The sequence below is a fragment of the Arachis hypogaea genome, chromosome 14, assembly GCF_003086295.3.
Source record: "Arachis hypogaea cultivar Tifrunner chromosome 14, arahy.Tifrunner.gnm2.J5K5, whole genome shotgun sequence".
NCBI lineage: Eukaryota > Viridiplantae > Streptophyta > Magnoliopsida > Fabales > Fabaceae > Arachis > Arachis hypogaea.
This window is the reverse complement of record NC_092049.1, coordinates 138,985,290-139,004,176: the sequence shown is the minus strand read 5'-3', so window position 1 is coordinate 139,004,176 and position 18,887 is coordinate 138,985,290. Positions and strand designations below refer to the sequence as shown.

At 34.3% G+C, this 18,887-nt stretch overlaps 3 protein-coding genes, 2 long non-coding RNA genes and 1 pseudogene across 6 annotated transcripts; 1 reads left to right on the top strand and 5 right to left on the bottom strand.

Annotated features, from left to right (window-relative positions):
* Nucleotides 1-293: 293 nt before the first annotated feature.
* On the bottom strand, nt 294-1,430 carry LOC112744609 (probable receptor-like protein kinase At5g38990). Its single transcript, XM_025794283.3, has one exon. The coding sequence runs from the start codon at nt 1,428-1,430 to the stop codon at nt 708-710; it is 723 nt and encodes a 240-aa protein (XP_025650068.1). The 3' UTR covers nt 294-707.
* Nucleotides 294-5,269, bottom strand: LOC112743375 (receptor like protein kinase S.2-like). Of its 2 annotated transcripts, XM_072215216.1 has the most exons (4): nt 5,066-5,269; nt 4,242-4,907; nt 3,148-4,176; nt 294-3,050 (listed from the first exon to the last, which is right to left on the bottom strand). In XM_072215216.1, exons 2-4 carry the CDS (start codon nt 4,879-4,881, stop codon nt 2,692-2,694), a joined length of 2,028 nt encoding a protein of 675 aa, XP_072071317.1. In that variant the 5' UTR covers nt 4,882-4,907; nt 5,066-5,269; the 3' UTR covers nt 294-2,691. The 2 variants fall into 2 exon arrangements, with proteins under 2 accessions (XP_072071317.1, XP_072071316.1); XM_072215215.1 differs by lacking the exon at nt 5,066-5,269 and having other exon boundaries at nt 2,606-3,050; nt 4,242-5,057.
* Nucleotides 5,270-5,755: 486 nt separating this feature from the next.
* On the bottom strand, nt 5,756-6,760 carry LOC112743374 (receptor-like protein kinase ANXUR2). The gene has a single exon (XM_025792586.1). The coding sequence runs from the start codon at nt 6,758-6,760 to the stop codon at nt 5,756-5,758; it is 1,005 nt and encodes a 334-aa protein (XP_025648371.1).
* A 5,824-nt stretch (nt 6,761-12,584) lies between these two features.
* Nucleotides 12,585-14,392, top strand: LOC112744605 (uncharacterized). The gene is made up of 3 exons (XR_011871495.1): nt 12,585-13,043; nt 13,321-13,860; nt 14,117-14,392. It is a non-coding gene; the product is annotated as an uncharacterized lncRNA (long non-coding RNA).
* On the bottom strand, nt 14,383-15,307 carry LOC112744607 (putative receptor-like protein kinase At5g39000; annotated as a pseudogene).
* A 908-nt stretch (nt 15,308-16,215) lies between these two features.
* Nucleotides 16,216-17,969, bottom strand: LOC112740692 (uncharacterized). The gene is made up of 2 exons (XR_011871494.1): nt 17,832-17,969; nt 16,216-17,483 (listed from the first exon to the last, which is right to left on the bottom strand). It is a non-coding gene; the product is annotated as an uncharacterized lncRNA (long non-coding RNA).
* Nucleotides 17,970-18,887: the final 918 nt, after the last annotated feature.

Here is an 18,887-nt window from a genome sequence, read left to right as displayed (position 1 = left end):
AATTCACAAACGAAAGTGGATAATTCATTGAACTAAAACCTGATTAAACTTATTCTAAGCACAGCTTTAGTTTGCTTTGATTTCTGGGACATTGATCGTTGAAACAAAATGCAGGTTAACGTTGCAAAGCAAAAGTTAATAACCTGTACTAGCAATAAGTTCTTCGTATTCTTTCTTTGCTTAATCTATTTGATATGTTACATATTGATCGATAAGATCACATTTTGTGCAACCCTATGTTAGATCTATAAGAATTGTGTTTTTAGAACCAGAAGAAAGAAAAGAAAACAGAGTAGCCATAAAACCTATTGATTAGCCGAGTATAGCAGTTGAAGACTAATGATTGGAGTAGAAAAACATCCAGCACTATCTGGGTAGTGATACATGATCATTATATCGCTGTTGACAATAACAAGGGGTAGTGGATGATAAGGTATAGCGAGCAGCATTCGTGATAATATCAGCTTGTTGCTGCAATGAGAGAGCATGCTGAAGCAATACCTCTACTTCCCCCATTGTTGGTCGCTCATCTGCTTCGTACTCCAAGCAACTTTGTATGACACTAGTGAATAGTGAATACTTGCCAACATTCTGGCGCAATGTTCCCTTTCAGAATTGGATCCATTGTCTTCTCAAGAGTGTGCTCTTTGTATTGAATTATGTAGTTCAATACATTATGGCCTACCTTGTATAGTAGAACTTCACTATTAGTAAACATCACATTTATTAGTAACAATACCGTGTATAGCATTCTCCGGAGCCATCAATGCAGATGTAACTTCAATCTTATCTACTTTAATTTGCTTTGGCTTCGATGTAGAGGGCCCTCCCTGCAATGATATCACAAAATTGGCAAGTTTGGGCATCATATTCCTATCCAAAAGAATATTAACTGGATTTATGTCACGATGAAAGATAGCACGCTTGACTCCAGAGTGAAGGTAGTGTAGAGCACGTGCTACTCCGATGCAGATGTCTAGTCTTTTCTTCCACGACAGTGGTTCTTTGTCCTTGTTACTCAAGTAATCATGGAGTGATCCATTGTCTGTATACTCGTACACAGCAATCTTTTCCTTTCCATGGTGGCAGAAGCCTATAAGAGATATTATATTTGGGTGATGAAGCTGACATAGCATCTCGACTTCCTTCTTGAATTCAAGGGGAACAGTCATCACCTTCAATGCCACCGTATAATCAGTTGCAGCAGCACCATTATTATTATTATTATGGTTGAGACAACCTTTATAAACCTTCCTAAGGGCTGTTTCTCCAATTATTAGTTTCTGGTCAAAGTTGTTGGTTGACTTTCTAAGATCATGAAAGGAAAAGGGATGGCATAGCTCTTCTATTACTGTTGGATATTGTTTCTTAGATGAACAACTTGCATTCCCCTTCTTCCAATCACCAAAGCATAAACATTTCAGAACCATTATGACAATTTGAGGGACTGTCAATCATGTACAGATTGATTAGACAAATGGTTATTTCTGTTCTATTGGGACTCACACATGTCAATTTTCTAAAATCTAATATAGATTCTGCTTTGTGAAATCAGTTATAGAAATAATAAGGGAATAAAGCTTTAGTTTCATTGAGATTCCACAAACACCTTGCTTTGTATTCTATTATTCATCTTTCAAATAGAATATTATCAAATCATTGATCATTAAAGTGGTACCTAGAACATTACTATTATCTTTTACCTTCATTAATGAAGCATAAGAGAAAGGAGATTCTTTTTAACCTCAGAATTCATTAATGGTTAAAAAGATTCAACATAAATGAACTTAATTTGATGAATAAATCACTTGTGAAAATGGAAAATAACCTGAAGGTGGTGGCAGAAATAAAGCTTCATACAGCTCCTACCTTGATTGCTGCAGATAAATTTATCATGGTTGTGTTATCTTTCAGATCTAGGCGTTTACTAAGTCTATGACTTTGACCAAAAGAATAAAAGTATTTAAATTATTTGACTTTTTTTTTTGGCTTAAAATCCTCACCTCTTTGACTCTATTCTTAATTTCTTTCTAAATAAAGAAAATTTTGATTATTCTTTTTCAATTTGGTATTTTCAAAAATAATTATATATTTAAAATTTTACTCATAGTTTAATACTTTCCACAATTTTTCTTTTACCTCTATATATATATATTTACATTTCGTGTTTATTGTTCTTTCTGGCCTATCCATAACATTTACTTACTCAGACAAAAAAAATTTCGTATTTACTTATTCGGACAAAAAAAATTTCGTGTTTATTGTTCTTTCTGGCCTATCCATAACATTTACTTACTCGGACAAAAAAAAATTGAAACATCAAAAAGGTTTTTCTTAAATCTTGACATATCAAAGAAGAGTGTTCTTCAACTACCAAAAAAAAAAAAAAGAAGAGTGTTCTTCTGTGAGAGGTGAAATTACCAAGAAGTATATAATTGTTAGAATATAATTAGGATCAATGATGATCAATTAGTATTATTTAGTATATCTGAATATTTATTGTAGGAGATTACGTCTTTATTATTACGATTCTTTTAGTCCCTATAAATAATACTAATTGATCATAATTGATTCTAATTATATTCTAACAATAACATATAAGCGGTTCACATTATTCATATTATCATATACTATTTAGCTTTTAAAATTTACTTTTTCAATTCTCAGTCCCTTCTCACACTTGCAATGTTCTTAATAATATATGCTTCCTCCAACCGGAGGATCAAAGGTCACAGATAACAAGTTGTAATCACCACTTGCGTTGGAATCTGCCTCCTCTTGCAGTGCCAGGGCATGTTGAAGTTGAGCTATCACTTCATTCATTGTTGGTCTCTCATTTGCTTCATACTTCAAACAGCATTTTATGACATTCAAGAATACTTCCCAACACTGTGGTGCAATCTTTCCCTTTAGATTGAGATAAATAACCCCTTCAACAATTGGTAGCTTGTTTGTTAGTACCATTTTTAAGAGAATTATACCAAAGGAATAAACATCACATTTATCTGTGAAATCATGTCCTTGTAACAACTCCGGAGCAGCATAATCTTCTGTAATAAGCCACAGAATTGGTGACTGGTTAACAACAACAAATGATTAAATAAGTATTTTTGCTTTGCCAAGATAAAAATGAAAATAAAAAGTCACCTGCATGAATTTTCTTGGACCAGGGGAGCCCAAAATCTGAGAGTTTGGGCACCAAATCATAATCCAAAAGGATGTTGCTGAGTTTTATGTTATGGTGAAAAATAGATGCTGTGTGAAGGTAGTTCAATCCTTCTGCTACTCCAATGCATATTTCTAGTCTTTTCTTCCATGTTAGAGCTTCTTCATTCCAATTTAAGTGATAATGGAGAGATCCATTGGGAATATACATGTATACAAGAATCTTCTCATCAAGTTCATCACAGAATCCAAAAAGAGAGACCAAATTAGGATGGCGAAGTTGGGAAATATTCTCAATATCTTTTAAATTCCACTGTATATCACTATCACATATAGATAACCAATCCAACTTCTTAATTGCAATTGAATGATAAGTAGCTCCATTTATTAAGATACGACCTCTGTATACTGTACCAAAGCTTCCTCTACCGATGACTCTGCGTTCAAAGTCGAAGGTTGTTCGCCTAAGATCGGCAAGCAAAAACTGATGGAATATCAGCTCTTCTAAATGAATATCATGCATACAAATGACTTCACCTAAGTTTATAAGGGTGGTGGATGATAAAGAATAACAACCATTGTTCTTTTTGATATCTGCTTGTGCCTGCAATAACAAAGCATACTCAAGCAACACCTCTACTTCACCCATTGTTGGTCGTTCATCAGGTTCATGCATCAAACATCTTTTTGTAACATCCATGAATACTTCCCAGCACTCTGGTGCAATCTTTCCCCCGAGTGTTGGATCAATGATCTCTTCGATTGGGAATCGCTGCATAAAGGCTATTACATTCCATGGTTGAACTTGATCATCAATGAACTTTTCAAAGTATTTGATTTCACTCTTCCCCTCCAAATGTTGGTTACCTAACATGTTGGCCTTGTTAAGAAACAAATCCTTCTCCTTCATGCATACCATCACAAGTAGAACCATACCAAAGGAGTAAACGTCACATTTATCTGTAACGGTCAGGCGTTGGAAACACTCAGGAGCTAAGTATCCAAATGTACCTATAAGTAAGAGTATTAGTTGAATTATTTAATTACATGTTTGCAGTAAGCTATAAATGAATTACCTGCAACATAATCTACTTCAATTGGTTTTGGCTTGGAAGTAGATAGTGGTCCCTGCAATGAAAGCCCAAAGTCTGAGAGCTTAGACACCATATTGCTATCCAAAAGAATGTTACTAGGTTTTATGTCACAATGAAAGATAGAGCGCTTGGCTCCAGCGTGAAGGTAGTGTAGTCCACGCGCCACTCCTATACATATCTCTAGCCTTGTCTGCCATGATAGTGGTTTCTTGTCCCTATTGTATAGGTGATCATGAAGAGAGCCATTGCACATGAACTCATACACAATAATCTTTTTCTTTTCATGGTTGCAAAATCCTACAAGAGAGATCAAATTAGGATGATGAAGCTGGCATAGCAACTCAATTTCCTTCATGAACTCAAGGAAATGCTGGTTGGAGTTGCAACACTTGAGCTTTAATGCAATTGTATGGTCTGATCCACCATTGTGTTTGAGACATCCTTTGTATACAGTGCTAAAACCTCCTTTTCCAACTATTAATTTCTGGTTGAAGTTGTTGGTTGATCTTTTAAGATCTTCCAGGGAAAATTGATGGCATAACGATTCTATAACCGTTGAAGAGTGCTTCTTGGATGAGTTTTTCTTCTTTGGAAGAGGAAAGCTTATACACTTGAGAAGCATGATTCCAAGTTGAGATACCTGTTTGGCTATCAAACACAAACAAGATTCTACTGACATGTTATCCCGATTTTCACAGCTAATCACCTCGTATGCAATGAATTATGAAGCAAAGACCAAAATTTGTGAACCAATATCATAAGTTACCAATTTTTTTTTTTTTTTTGAAATAGCAAAAGTCAAATACCTGAGTACGGATCTGCTGAAGATGAAAGCAGAGACAAAATTTCAGTACTTTCTCAATTGTTGTAATCAGTAATCTACTACTCCATCTCAATGGTTCTTCCAAGGTAGTTCCTTATCTCGTTAGATTCTCATTCAATAAGAGAGCTAAAAAGTTGAGTTCTTTTGTTTGTTTTCCAATTCCATTATGATTCCCTTGATTGACTGCAATTGTGCTACTGTCATTTTCTTCACTTATTATGGGTTGGGTGTTGACCTTGTCATGATGAACTCTCCTAATAAAAAATGAGAATGGAACAGGACCTTCCGAATTACAAGCTTTCTTGTATTTACATTTTTATTTATCTATTTACTTTTCCAAAATCCACTTAAACTGTTGCTGTTTTCTTTAGACATATATACCCAAGTAACTTTCACCTTAAATCTTCATTGGTTTACATTTGCAAGTATTTACTTGGAAAAAATGAAATTATGGGATAAGATAAGAGCACATACAGTTACATGAAACTAACATAAGCACAAACTTTAACTCTTGTTTTCTGTTTCTTAATCTGCTACATGAACAGCTACTTCAGTGACAATGGGATTGAAACAAGTTATTGATTTTAGAACTACATCTGCCAAACATATCTTCTGAAAATTCAGACAAACCACTCAACTAAGGAAATCATATTTTTTACCAGAATTATAGCAGTTAACTCTTGGCATCAGCTTCCACTTGAAATTTTAGTGCATGTTCAAGTTCCACCTCCACTTCTCCCATGTCTGGCCTCTCCCTTCCCTCCGTAAGCAAACATCTCTTAGTGATGTCAACAAATGTTTTCCAACAATCTGGATCAATCTTAGACTTAAGAATTGAATCAACAATTTCATTTGCAGATGACCTCAATGACTGACTAAAGCGTTGAAAGTGAAAGTATTCTCTGTTAATCTCGGGCGGCAGCTTTGCACTCACAACTTCTAATAGAACTATGCCGAATGAAAATACATCTGATTTTTCAGTCAACATAGTTGTTGCTAAATATTCTGGATCAAGATACCCAATTGTTCCCTTCACATCTGACTCCACCCTTGTCAATGACTTTGAAGTACTAAGTGCTCCCCTTTTGGATATTAATAGGCTTGAAACTTTTGGTTCCCGATTACTATCCAAAAGAATGAGACGTGTTTTAATATTCCGGTGGATAATAGTGTACTTGGCTCCTGTGTGAAGATAGTGCAGTGCACGCGCCACTCCTATGCAAATTTGAAGCCTCCTCTTCCATGTAAGTGGATCTATGTTCCCACGATGAAGATGATCACGAATGGAACCATTAGACATGTAATCATATACAAGAACCAACTCGGTTCCTTCAATGCAGAATCCAACTAAGGAGATGAGATTGGGGTGTTGCAGCTGAGAAAGCAGGACAACCTCATTCTTCAAGCTGGAAAGACCAAAAACTGAATCCTTCTTGCACCGTTTGATGGCAACTGGTGTAGAACTGTTTTCCAGATAATCTTTGTAGACATTGCCAAATGAGCCTTCTCCAACTTTAAAAGAATTATGGAAGTTATTTGTTGCTGATTGCATCTCTAAAAGTGAAAACTGACGGCAGAGTTCACTTATAATGGATGATGGTTGTTCTTCTAAGATACGTGTTCCTCTATCAACAGAAGAAGATTGGAAGCAGCAAGAAAAACCAGATAGAAAACCCATTGTGCTGTGTTTTGGGTGATATTGAAATGCCTTCTGTACTGTATAGGCAGTAACTTAGTTTGCAATAACAGATAGAAAGTAACAAAGTTTATTGAAACAATATTAAGTAATTAATTAGAATGGAGTTGATAGAATTACATATACAGAAAATTTTGATGATGATGTCAATAGAATATAGCTATGATCACAAAATATAACAGGAATTTTTCTGATCTCCTCCTTTTCATGGTTCACATGCACATACATGTAGGTTTTTCATATGTTTCTGATGTGAAACAAGTCTAAATAATAAAGAGGAATGCTAGGGGGCAGCAATTTTTGTGATTTGTAGCCATCAAATAGCCATCAAGATGATTTTAATGGTGTGAGATTGGTGTAAGATTTCATCCAATGACTCACTTTTCTTTGCTGGTTACATGCTGGCCAGAATTTAACAATCTAATAATAAATTAATAATAATAATAATATAAAGGAGTAGAAGCAACTATATGTGAAGATGTTGGTATTCTCTATATGAAGATGAATGCAGAAGCAACTATTCAGACCTTTTTACTTTGGCTGAGTGCAGAATAATTGAGCTAAAAAAATTAAAATTCAGCTTTGTGCTAATAATTGATTCAAAAAGTTGTTTTAATTGTAGTGACAATTGCAGGTTTGCAACCTTCATTTTGTTAACTTTAGTCTTTCAATCTCTTTTAGCCGCTAGTTATGTTTTTATGCGATGGAAGAAGTTGTATAATAAGTTGATATGAGTTGAAATAGTGTATTCTTTTTTTTTTTGAAAGTGAAGCTTAACACGTGAAGTGGAGCAAGACAAAACGGAAAATAAAAGACAAACATCAGAACAACAGTAACTTATATTCCCATGTTATCTCCGGTATTGTCATCAACAATCAAAGGGATTTGCACCAAGCCACTCCTTGTAGTTCAGAGAGTACATGGTAACAATCTCCTCCACTCCTTTTCCCTTGTTCTGAAATAGTCTTCTATTTCTTTCCAACCACAAGTTCCAGATAATCGCGCAAAAGCTCACCATCCATGCCTTACGATCTGCCATTCTAATTGATACCTCAGTCCAACTTAGGAAATGCTCCTTCAACGAATCCGGACAAGACCATAATCTACCAGCATATGATAGCCATGCACACCAAATCTGCCAAGAAAAGCTACATCCTAGAAGTAAGTGGTGACCAGACTCAACACAATTATTGCATAATACACATAAAGTATCTTGTTGGTTAATGATCCCAAGTCGACTCAGTCTCTCCTTCGTATCGATTCTGCCAGTCAATGCAAACCAAACAAACACCTCCACTCTTGGTGGCACAAGTCCTTTCCAGATAGTACTCGTAAAGCTATAGCTTGTGATCTCCTCTGGGACCATGTTCGCCTGCATTACCTGCACAAATGAGTTAGTTGTAAAAACACCTTGTTTATCATATTTTCACACAACTTTGTCCTGTCTGTCATATGCAAGTCTAACCAGCCTTAACTCATCAAGTAGCTGGTTCACAAGATTCAACTCTCATTGGAACAATTGTCGTCGCTATTGGAAGTTCCATATCCATTCTAATCCATCCCAAAACCCACAATCCCCTATCACTGATCCTACTTGGTTTGAAACAGAGTAAAGTCTAGGAAAACGATCTTTCAACAACCCTCCAAGTAGCCAGACGTCCTCCCAGAAGCGAGTATCTCTTCCGTCTCCGACCTCCATAGACAACCCATCAATCATCTTCTGCCTCAGTTCTTGAGTCGTGAACTGTAACTGACAAATATCCCTCCACGGCCCCCCGCACGGGTAATTCTTGGGTGGACAAAGGCACAGTTGGATTCTAAAATACAATTTTAAAAATTAAAAATTAAAATCGTGACTTACGATTTTATATTTTTTTTTATCCTATATAAAATCGTGATTCACGATTTCTGTTTACTTTCTTTTATTTTTTGTCTTATTTAAAATTGTTACTAATAATTTACTAAAGACACTAAAAATGTATTTTTTTAAAGACATTTACATGTGTTATGTTATTATTGGACATTTTTATTAAACTGGTTAATAATTTATTTTTTAATAAACCAGAACAAAATCAGTTTATTATAGCAATAATAATAAACCCAATTGTTTGCATTATAATTATTAGACCCGATTTGATCCGATTAAATTACACAATCTAAACCGAATATCTTTAAACGTTTTGATAAAAAGACAAATATATTCCTGATATTTTGTTTTGTGGGATTTAAAAATACAATTAAATCTCTAAAAAAAATAGATTTATTATTATTGTTTTTAAAAAATCGGTTTTATTCTAATTTGTTAAGAAATTTAAAATAACCAACTCATTAATACGTCCAATAATAATACGAAATATAAGTGTCTTTACAAAAAGACGTTTTAAGCGTCTTTATAGGAGCATCTCTTAATTTCTTTTTATCTCATATCATTGTATTATACCAAAATATCATAATATTAACAAAAACACCATTAAGAATCCAATATAAAAAAAATTAACCTCTTTAGCAAACAAATATTTACGCATTCGTTTTCAGTAAATATAGATATTCTGGTAAAAGTCAGTTAATATATTTAACATCTCCCTCACACTAAAATTTGCAAATTCAGTTTCATACAGGTTTGAGTTTTGTTTAACTCCAAAACTATTTTTATAAATTATAACATAAAAACCAATACATATCTATTTATAACATATAAACCAAAACTATATTCATAACATGTAAAAATTCAAGATAATAGAAAAAAAAAAAAAAATCCAACGACTATCCAATATCTATTTATTTATACCATATAAACCAATTTTCTCTACATATAAGTTATCTTTTCCTTATTAATAATGTCATAGTTTTAATAATTTGACAAAAAATAAGAATTAACCAATCATTTTTTAGTAAAAATTTTTTCGAAAAAGCTCTACATTCATGTAATTTTTTTATCCAAGTTATCCAAGTAACTTCAATCAGACGCGCCCCCCAACCCCCTTACACGTTTGTTATACACGCGTCTTATATAACGTATATAACGTAAACCTTCTGCTGCGTGATAAACCTCTTTCAACGTAAACCTTTCTCACTGTAAACCTTGTTCTCTTCTCGCATTTTTCTCTTCTTCTTCTTCTTCTTCTTCTTCAACCTAATAAAATTCATCGTTCTCATCTGTTCGCGTTTTTCTTCTCTGTTCGCATTCTTCATTATTGATCTGCATTAAATTCAACGTAATAAGCTCCGTCGTTCTTCTTCTTTTTTGTTTTCTTCTTCGATCTACACTTCTGAATGGAAACAATGAATAATTCAACTTCAAATCAGTTGAATGAGGTTATTACATTGAGACAGCTAGGAAATGATTGCTGCATGCTATCACAATAATCTTAAACTCTGAACAAAGTAAAAGGAGGCCATCGAACCGAACAACATTCATTCGGTGAATCAAAATCACAAAGGCCACTGAACTGAACAATATTCATGTGGTGAATAAATGGTGATCAACTTTCAATCAACAAAAATAGTATTTCTCCTCCTCTTTCTCCTCCTCCTTCTTCTTTCACATTCGCGCACATAGGTTCTTCTTCTGCTTCTTCTTCTTCACGCACGCATATTCTTCTTCTTCTTTCGTTATAATCATCACCAACAACACCAACATTTTGCTCGGTTAAGTGAAGTTGCTCATTTTGATTCACTTGATTGTTAATGTGTTCAGTTGAGTCCTTGTGCATGCAGAAATATTTTTCTTACTGATTGAATGCTTATCACGTTTTATTCAGCACATGATTGGTGTTCGGTTCAGTGGTGTTGACCATTTCGGTTCACCTGATTATTATGTGTTCAGTTGACTTCTTTTACATGAAAAAATGCTATTCTTGATGATTGAATGTTTATGACGTTTTATTCAGCACATGAATGTTGCTCGGGTCAGTGGAGTTGCTCATTTTAATTTACTTGATTGTTAGTGTGTTCAATTGAGTCATTGTGCATGTAGAAATATTTTTTTTGATGATTAAATATTTATGATGTTTTATTCAGCACATAAATGATGTTCGGTTCAGTGGAGTTGGCCATTTCGGTTTCATTTCTGTTTTGCACAATTCAAAACTCTTTCTCCTCACCTTCTACTGCTTCTTCACCAGGGAGAGAAAGATTAAAAGAGAAAAAAAATACTGCAGTAATAACAACAAAAGAATGAAGATAAGGAGAAAACACGTGAAGAAGAAGGAACGCGAAAAAAAAAGGAGAATGAGGAGGAGGAAGGCGAATCTCTGTTGTTGTTTTCGTTCGTTTTTTGTTGTTCCTTGCCAAATCTTCTCACGATTCTTCTCAAGTAGTGATTTTTGCAGAAATCGTGATTGAAGTTTGAGTGATTTTGAGAGAGATTCGAAGAGAAGGAGCGGTTTCGTGTAGAGGAAGAAGTAACTTTTTTCAAAATGAGCGCGAAGTAACAAAGGGTTTTCAGTCGCGTGTTTTCACTTGTTATTAATGTGCGTGACTCTATTTGGACTTGGGCCAACTTGGTTACATGGTTACATGGATGTGTAGCGCGCCCGAAAATTTTTAAAAAATAAAAAAAACTCTTACCTATATTATTCAATTAAAACATAAAGTACTAATTAAATGCAATAAACATGTACATTAAAAGTGTCATAAATAATAATCATAAAAAATTTCATTTATAAATATTCAAATTCTATAACTTATACATGTTATAATTCTTACTATCCTTGATTTCTTAATCTCTCGTACCAATATATCATAATTATAAAATTAATTCATAATTTTATATTACATTTTTTATGTTTTTCATTCTTATTTATTTTTTTTTAACTTTTTCTTAAATTATTTGCAAACCAAAAATACCATTAAAAAAAAATAAAGTATGACAACTAAAACAAATATAAAAATAAAAATATAATTTTATACAACTCTAATATGAAAAATTTATGTCTTTTTTTAAAAAAAAAATTCAAATTCTCAAAACAATAAATTATATTCAAATTCTCAAATATATACTCTCGCAAGAAAAAAGTTTTGTAATAATTTAAAGGGTTAAGTATGGTTTTGGTCCTAAAGGTTTTTCGCCAAGATCGAAACCATTCCTCGTCTAATTTTCGATTTAAAATTATCCTTAACGTTTTTCTCGTATTAAAATCGTCATTTTAAATAAAATTTTTAATTTAATTCCTAAAATACCCTTATTTTAATAAAAAAATAAAATTTAAAAAAAATTGCGTTTTGGAGGAGGGGGGCAAAGGAAACGCGTTGGAGATGGGGGGGAGGAAACGCCATAGCCGTCGCCACCATCGCCGGTTCTGCTTGTATTAAATTTGTGTTGATTTGTTGATTTTCTGTTTTTTTGTGTTAAATTTGTGTTGATTTTCTCTGTTTCTTGGAGGTGGAGGTGGGGTGGGGGGAAGGGGAGACGGGGAGAGGGAGGAGACGCGGGGTGGGGGTGGGGTGGGGGGAGGGAGAGGGGAAGGGGAAGGGGAAAGGGGGGAGGGAGATGGCGGCGGCGTTGGTGGTGGTGTTGGTGGTGGTGGTGGTGTTGGTGGTGCTGTTGGTGGAGGTTTTGGCGGTGGTGGTGGTGGTGGTGGTAGAGGTAATTGTGTTGGTAGTGGTGAAGATATTTTTGTCAAAAAAAAAAAAAAGACGATTTTAATACGAAAAAAACTGTTAAGGATGATTCTAAATCGAAAATTAGATGAGACACGATTTCGATTTTAATGAAAACTTTTAGGACCAAAACCATACTTAACTCTAATTTAAAAAAAATAATTAAAAAATAAGTATTTTTTTCCAATATCCAATTCAAAAGTGATTCTTCCCTTCCCTTGGACCTTGGTCTTCTGTTTTGAACGAAATTTCAAATCCCGGGGCTGAGTGAATTGCGAGGAAAGCACTGCGTTCCATTCCAAGCATGGATAAGAAGAAGTAGAAGCACATAACAGGGAACAAACCAAAACAGCAATCGACCATGGAGAAGAAAGAGCAACAACTGAATGAGAATCACAAGAGCAAGAGCATTCACGATATTCTCCCTCTTGAGCTGATTCACATAATCTTACTTAGGGTTCCGCTCAAACAACTCGGTCGCCTCAAGTGCGTTTCAAAGCTTTGGAACACTCTCATTTCCGATCCACACTTTGCGGAATCGCATCTTCACCTCCCTGCCGCACCCACCCATGTATGCCTCTTCATAAGTAACTACTCCAAGACTTGCTCCGTTGACATTGACGCAGCATTTCACGACTACAATTGTGCTACTGCAGCAAAAGAGGTATCTCTCCCTTTCAAGATGAAAACACATTATGGTTTTGAAGTTATGTGCTCCTGCAGAGGCTTTGTTCTCTTACACCGAGCCCGGCATTTTTTTATCGTATGGAATCCATTGACTGGATCCAGCAAAAGAGTATCCTACTCTCACATTGTTTCTCGTAGTAATCCCGTTTAGGATGACTACTTAGTTGTTGTAGCTTCTCAGGATAAGAATGGCCATGACCACTTTGATTGCTTGTCTTTGAGAACTAATTCATGGACTAATCTTGGTTTTGCAGTCTCCAAACCCTTGGGTAGGAGCAACTGGGAATCTCGTGGGTTCTTCTTGAATGGCGCTATTCATTGGTCGTCTTGCACTCTTAGTGTTAGAGATTATAGTATTCTTATATTTGATTTGAAGGAAAGGAGTTTCTCAACCATATCTATGCCTGAACAAGTGATGGGTTATCTCGATCCCATTCATCTCGTCCTACTCGGAGGGTGCCTGGCCTTGTATTCTTATGAATGCGATAAAACTAACATATGGGTGATGAAACAATACAAAGTGCAGTCCTCTTGGACTTTCTATGAGATTTCTCGTAAGACCGTGCCTCTATACTTATCCAATGGTAGTGACATTGTTGCACTAGATTTTGTTTTAGGTACCCGCATAAGGTTTGCAAAATATAATGCCAAAGGAGAGCTCCTCCAACGCAAACATGTTGATTATCCTCACTGGTTGTCCAAGTACGGCAGAAGCTACACTGTATACACAGAGTGTCTCGCGCCACTCCCTACTGAGATTAAGGATAAGGATATGGATAAGAAGAAGAAAAGTGGTATGTAACTATTCTCCTATGCATTGCACCATGTTATTCCTCATAGTTTTAATTGCTTTGTGATTAATTAAAAGTACCTAGCAAGATGCATTATGCATCAAGTTGCAATCAGATGCGGGGTTTGGCTATTGTTTGAATTTATCAATGCTTAGGGAATCATTGTTCCCTGTCTTGCTTCCTATAGCCTAGTCTTGTGGCAAGGGTTTTTAAGTTATTTCTTTTTTCACGGCTAATGCAGTGGTTATCTTTTCTGTAGGCCATCAGAATCAGAAGGGGGATGTCAAACAAGGAAAGAGAACTAGGAGCAAATGACTGGACATCAGAGACACTTAATTATGTTGTAAATAAAGTGTAGGATTGGCAAGTTCAGCTGGAAGAAGCTTCTACAGAATTTTGTTTTATTTTGCTTTTGCTTTAAAGTATGATTTCCCTTCCAACTATGCATGTGAAAAACTGGAACATTTGAAAGTGCAGATAGAGTTTCCTCTAGTTAAATCGAATCACTTATATTATCTGCTTTATCTTCATTCAATATTGCCTTAGTTGAGTTATCATGTCTACACAGAATATCACACATCATTATAAGATCTAACATGTAAACTAATTGTTAATTTGTCAAGATGAAAACACATTATGATTTAACATGTAAACTCTGGTGCAATCTTTCCCCTGAGGGTTGGATCAATGATCTCTTCGATTGGGAATCGCTGCATAAAGGCTATTACATTCCATGGTTGAACTTGATCATCAACGAACTTCTGTAAGTATTTGATTTCACTCTTCCCCTCCAAATGTTGGTTACCCAACATGTTGGCCTTGTTAAGAAACAAATCCTTCTCCTTCATGCATACCATTACAAGTAGAACCATACCAAAGGAGTAAACGTCACATTTATGATTTATCTGTAACAGTCAGGCGTTGGAAACACTCAGGGGCTAAGTATCCAAATGTACCTACAAGTGAGACTATTATTTGAATTATTTAATTACATTCTTTGAAGTAAGCTTATAAAATTGAATAAATAAATCAATTACCTGTAACATAGTCTACTGCAATTGGTTTTGGCTTGGAAGTAGATAGTGGTCCCTGCAATGAAAGCCCAAAGTCTGAGAGCTTAGGCACCATATTGCTATCCAAAAGAATGTTACTAGGTTTTATGTCACAATGAAAGATAGAACGCTTGGCTCCAGCATGAAGGTAGTGTAGTCCACGCGCGATTCCTATACATATCTCTAGCCTTTTCTGCCATGATAGTGGTGTCTTGTCCTTATTGTATAGGTGATCATGAAGAGAGCCATTGCACAATAATCTTTTACTTTTCATGGTTGCAAAATCCTACAAGAGAGATCAAATTAGGATGATGAAGCTGGCATAGCAACTCAATTTCCTTCATGAACTCAATTTCCTTCATATTTTTTCGACAGGAATTGTTTTATCCTATTTTGGAATGGACAATGATCGGATTGGGTGTTTATTCAATTTTGTCATAAATGTGTGTTGTATTAAGAATAACAAAAATATTATATATATATAAAAAATTAGTCACTAAATTAGCTATTATGTATGTTTGATATGTGTTATTTAATTTATTTTTAATATGTATTTTGTATTTCAACATATATTTTATACTAGAAATTGTATGCTCTGATCCACCATTGTGTTTGAGACATCCTTTGTATGCAGTGCTAAAACCTCCTTTTCCAACTATTAATTTCTGGTTGAAGTTGTTGGTTGATCTTTTAAGATCTTCCAGGGAAAATTGATGGCATAACAATTCTATAACCGTTGGAGAGTGCTTCTTGGTTGAGCTTGTCTTCTTTGAAACAGGAAAGCTTATACACTTGAGAAGCATGAACCAAAAGTTGTGAACCGATATCAAAAGTTTCGATTTTTTTTAAATAGGAAAAGTCAAGTACCTGAGTACTCATCTGCTGAAGATGAAAGCAGAGACAAAATTTGAGAACATTCTCAGTTGTTGTAATCAGTAATCTACTACTCCATCTCAATGGTTCTTCTAAGGTAGTTCCTTATCTCGTTAGATTCTTATATAATAAGAGATCTAAAAAGTTGAGTTCTTTTGTTTGGTTTCCAATTCCATTATGATTCCCTTGATTGACTGCAATTGTGCTACTGTCATTTTCTTCACTTATTATGGGTTGGGTGTGAACTCTCCTAGTAAAAAATGAGAATGGAACAGGACATTCCGACAAGTTTTCTTGTAATTACATTTTTATTTATTTATTTATTTACTTTTTCAAAATCCACTTAAACTGTTGCTGTTTTCCTTAGACATAAATACCCAAGTAACTTTCACCTTAAATCTTCATTGGTCTATATTTGCAAGGATTTACTTGGAAAAATGAAATTATGGGATAAGATAAGAGCACATATAGTTACATGAAACTAACATAAGTACAAACTTCAACTCCTGTTTTCTGTTTCTTAATCTGCAACATGAACAGCTACTTCAGTGACAATGGGATTGAAAGAAGTGATTGACTTTAGAACTACATCTGCCAAACATATCTTCTGAAAATTCAGACAAACCACTCAACTAAGGAAGTCATATTTTTTACCAGAATTATAGCAGTTAATTCTTGGCATCAGCTTCCTCTTGCAATTTTCGTGCACGTTCAAGTTCCACCTCCACTTCTCCCATGTCTGGCCTCTCCCTTCCCTCCATAAGCAAACATCTCTTAGTGATGTCAACAAATGTTTTCCAACAATCTGGATCAATCTTAGACTTAAGAATTGGATCAACAATTTCATTTGCAGATGACCTCAGTGACTTATTAAAACCTTGAAAGTATTCTCTGTTAATCTCGTGCGCCGGCTTTGCACTCACAACTTCTAATAGAACTATGCAAAATGAAAATACATCTGATTTTTCAGTCAACATACTTGTGTTGTAATATTCCGGATCAAGATACCCCAATGTTCCCTTCACATCTGACTCCACCCTTGTCAATGACTTTGAAGTACTAAGTGCTCTCCTTTTGGATATTAATAGGCTTGAAACTTTTGGTTCCCAGTTACTATCCAAAAGAATGAGACGTGTTTTAATGTTCCGGTGGATAATAGTGTACTTGGCTCCTGTGTGAAGATAGTGCAGTGCACGCGCCACTCCTATGCAAATTTGAAGCCTCCTCTTCCATGTAAGTGGATCGATGTTCCCACGATGAAGATGATCACGAATGGAACCATTAGACATGTAATCATATACAAGAACCAACTCGGTTCCTTCAATGCAGAATCCAACTAAGGAGATGAGATTGGGGTGTTGCAGCTGAGAAAGCAGGACAACCTCATTCTTCAATCAGGAAAGACCAACAACTGAATCCTCCCAGCACCGTTTGATGGCAACTGGTGTAGAACTGTTTTCCAGATAACCTTTGTAGACATTGCCAAAGGAGCCTTTTCCAACTTTCAAAGAATTATGGAAGTTATTTGTCGCTGATTGCATCTCTGAAAGTGAAAACTGACGGCAGAGTTCACTTATAATGGATGATGGTTGTTCTTCTAAGATACGTGTTCCTCTATCACCAGAAGAAGATTGGAAGCAGCAAGAAAAACCAGATAGAAAACCCATTTGTGCTGTGTTTTGAGTGATATTGAAATGCCTTCTGTACTGTATAGGCAGTAACTTAGTTTGCAATAACAGATAGAAAGTAACAAAGTTTATTGAAACAATATTAAGTAATTAATTAGAATGGAGTTGATAGAATTATATATACAGAAAATTTTGATGATGATGTCAATAGAATATAGCTATGATCTCAAAATATAACAGGAATTTTTCTGATCTCCTCCTTTTCATGGTTCACATGCACATACATGTAGGTTGTTCATATGTTTCAACTGATGTGAGACAAGTCTAAATAATAATAATAATATAAAGGAGTAGAAGCAACTATATGTGAAGATGTAGGTTTTCTATATGTGAAGATGAATGCAGAAGCAACTATTCAGACCTTTCTACTTTGATGCTGTAATGTTATGCTCAGAGCCCTTCTAAGGTTAGCTATACTTCCTTCCCTGGCAGATTGCAGAATAATTGAGCTAAAAAAATTAAAGTTCAGCTTTGTGCTAATAATTGAGTCAAAAAGTTGTTTGTAGTGGCAATTGCAGGTTTGCCACCTCCATTTTGTTAAGTTTAATCTTTCAATCTCTTTTAGCCGCTAATTATTTTTATACTATGAATGAAGTTGTGGAATACGTTGATATAACTTGAAACGGGTGTGTACTTATTATTTGTATAACAAAAGAAATCGTTATTCAAGATTTTATAAATCACAATTTTTTTAAATTAAAAAATTAAAATCGTGACTCACGATTTTTATTTCTTTTTATCCTATTTGAAATCGTGATTCACATTTCTGTTTACTTTTTTTAATTTTTTGTCTTATTTAAAATAGTTACTGACAGTTTTTTTTTATCTCATATTAATTGTATTACACTAAAACATTATAATATTAACAAAAACATCAATAACAATCCAATATAAAAAAAAAATAGCCTCTTTTAGCAAACAAATATTTACGCATTTGTTTTTCAGTACTGCAAATATAGATATTCTGGTAAAAATCAGTTAATATATTAAACATCTCTCTCACACTAAAATTTGCAAATTCAGTTTCATATAGGTTTGAGTTTTGTTTAAATCCAAACCTATATTTATTACATATAAACCAAAACTATATTCATAATATGTAAAAATTCAAGATGATAGATAAAAAAAAAAATCCAACGGGTTTCAATATCTATTTATTTATAACATATAAACCAATTTTCATCTTTTCCTTATTAATAATGTCGCCTCAGCAATTCTAATAATTTGGTAAAAGATGAGAATTAACTAATCATCCTTTAGTAAAGATTAAAAAATAAATTATCTATTATTATTCAATTAAAACATAAAATACTAATTAAATGCAATAAACATGTACATTAAAAATGTCATAATAATAATTATAAAAAAATTTATTTATAAATATTCAAATTCTACAATTTATATATATTAAGACTCT